At 61.9% G+C, this 1306-nt stretch overlaps 1 protein-coding gene across 1 annotated transcript in view; it reads left to right on the top strand.

Moving 5' to 3' along the window:
- Positions 1–1306, top strand: part of TFR2 (transferrin receptor 2) — a 15203-nt gene that overhangs the window by 9996 nt on the left and 3901 nt on the right. Inside the window, exons 14-17 of the mRNA XM_014550164.1 lie at positions 32–108; positions 202–286; positions 372–599; positions 915–1055. Of these exons, the coding sequence (XP_014405650.1) occupies positions 32–108; positions 202–286; positions 372–599; positions 915–1055 (531 nt within the window). The remainder of the gene's footprint in view (positions 1–31; positions 109–201; positions 287–371; positions 600–914; positions 1056–1306) is intronic.

Raw genomic sequence — 1306 nt, 5'->3', positions numbered from 1 at the left:
GAGCCTGACCTTGCCCCCACCCTGCCCCCAGGTGGAGTCTCCTAACCACAGCGGGCAGACCCTTTATGAGCAAGTGGCGTTCAGCAATCACAGCTGGGATGCAGAGGTGTACGTCAGGGCAAGGTGGCAGGGAGGAAAGCTGGGGTTGGTGTGGGAGGAGCATGAACCCACAGAGCATTCTAACCTGCCCCCCAACCCCAGAATCCAGCCACTGCCCATGGATAGCAGTGCCTATTCCTTCACTGCCTTTGCGGGGGTTCCTGCCATCGAGTTCTCCTTCGTGGAGGTGAGACTCCCGGCCCGCCCCGGGGCAGCAGCCCTCTGGGCCTGTCTGCACCATGCGCCTGCGCCAGCAACCCCTGTCCCCGCAGGACAGCCAGGTGTACCCGTTCCTGCACACGAAGGACGACACATATGAGAACCTGCACAAGGTGCTGCGGGGTCGGCTGCCAGCTGTGGCCCAGGCTGTGGCCCAGTTCGCAGGGCAGCTCCTCATCCGGCTCAGCCACGATCACCTGCTGCCCCTGGACTTCGGCCGCTACGGGGACGTGGTCCTCAGGCACATCGGCAGCCTCAACGAGTTCTCTGGGGACCTCAAGGTCCAAGATGCCAGTCCCTCTCACGGCTTCTGGGGGTGGAGGGCACTACATCCCCTTAAAGTACTGACCAGGCCAGGGAGTCTTGTCGCTTCTTCCCCCACCCTCCATCTTGGCCCCTTTACTCCTGCCCCAGGATTTGCACACACCCCCCAACCACATAGGTCTTCCCTCTCCCTTCTTATGCCTCAGCATCCTGTCCCCCTATTATACCGCCCTAACCCTGCCAGGCCCGGCCTGTCCCCCAGCCCCTTGACCTCCATCCTAGGCCGGGTCCTGGCTCCTGCTACCGGCCCCAGCCCGCCCCTCCACCCTTAGGCACGTGGGCTGACCCTCCAGTGGGTGTACTCTGCGCGAGGGGACTACATCCGGGCGGCAGAGAAGCTGCGGAAAGAGATCTACAGTTCTGAGGAGAGCGATGAAAGGCTGACACGCATGTACAACGTGCGCATCATGCGGGTGAGGGCCTGCTCCCTCGCCCTGTGCCCCCTCCTCCCTCTGCTTAGCTCCTCCACTGATGTACTCCTTACCCCTCTCTCTACCTCCCCTCAATCCCTGTCCTCGGAACTCTTCAAGTCCTGGACGCACATTGCCAACAGACAGGCTGGAGTGACCACTGAGGCAGGCCCCACTTAGTATTGAAATGGACAGAGAGCGCCAGTCCCTTGGCTACAATTGCCTGGCCAACATGGCAGGACTGGAACACTCCA

The sequence above is a fragment of the Myotis brandtii genome, unplaced genomic scaffold, assembly GCF_000412655.1.
Source record: "Myotis brandtii unplaced genomic scaffold, ASM41265v1 scaffold583, whole genome shotgun sequence".
NCBI classification, from domain to species: Eukaryota; Metazoa; Chordata; class Mammalia; order Chiroptera; family Vespertilionidae; genus Myotis; species Myotis brandtii.
Note: the sequence above shows the minus strand (reverse complement) of the source record. Positions and strands in the feature narration are given on the sequence as shown.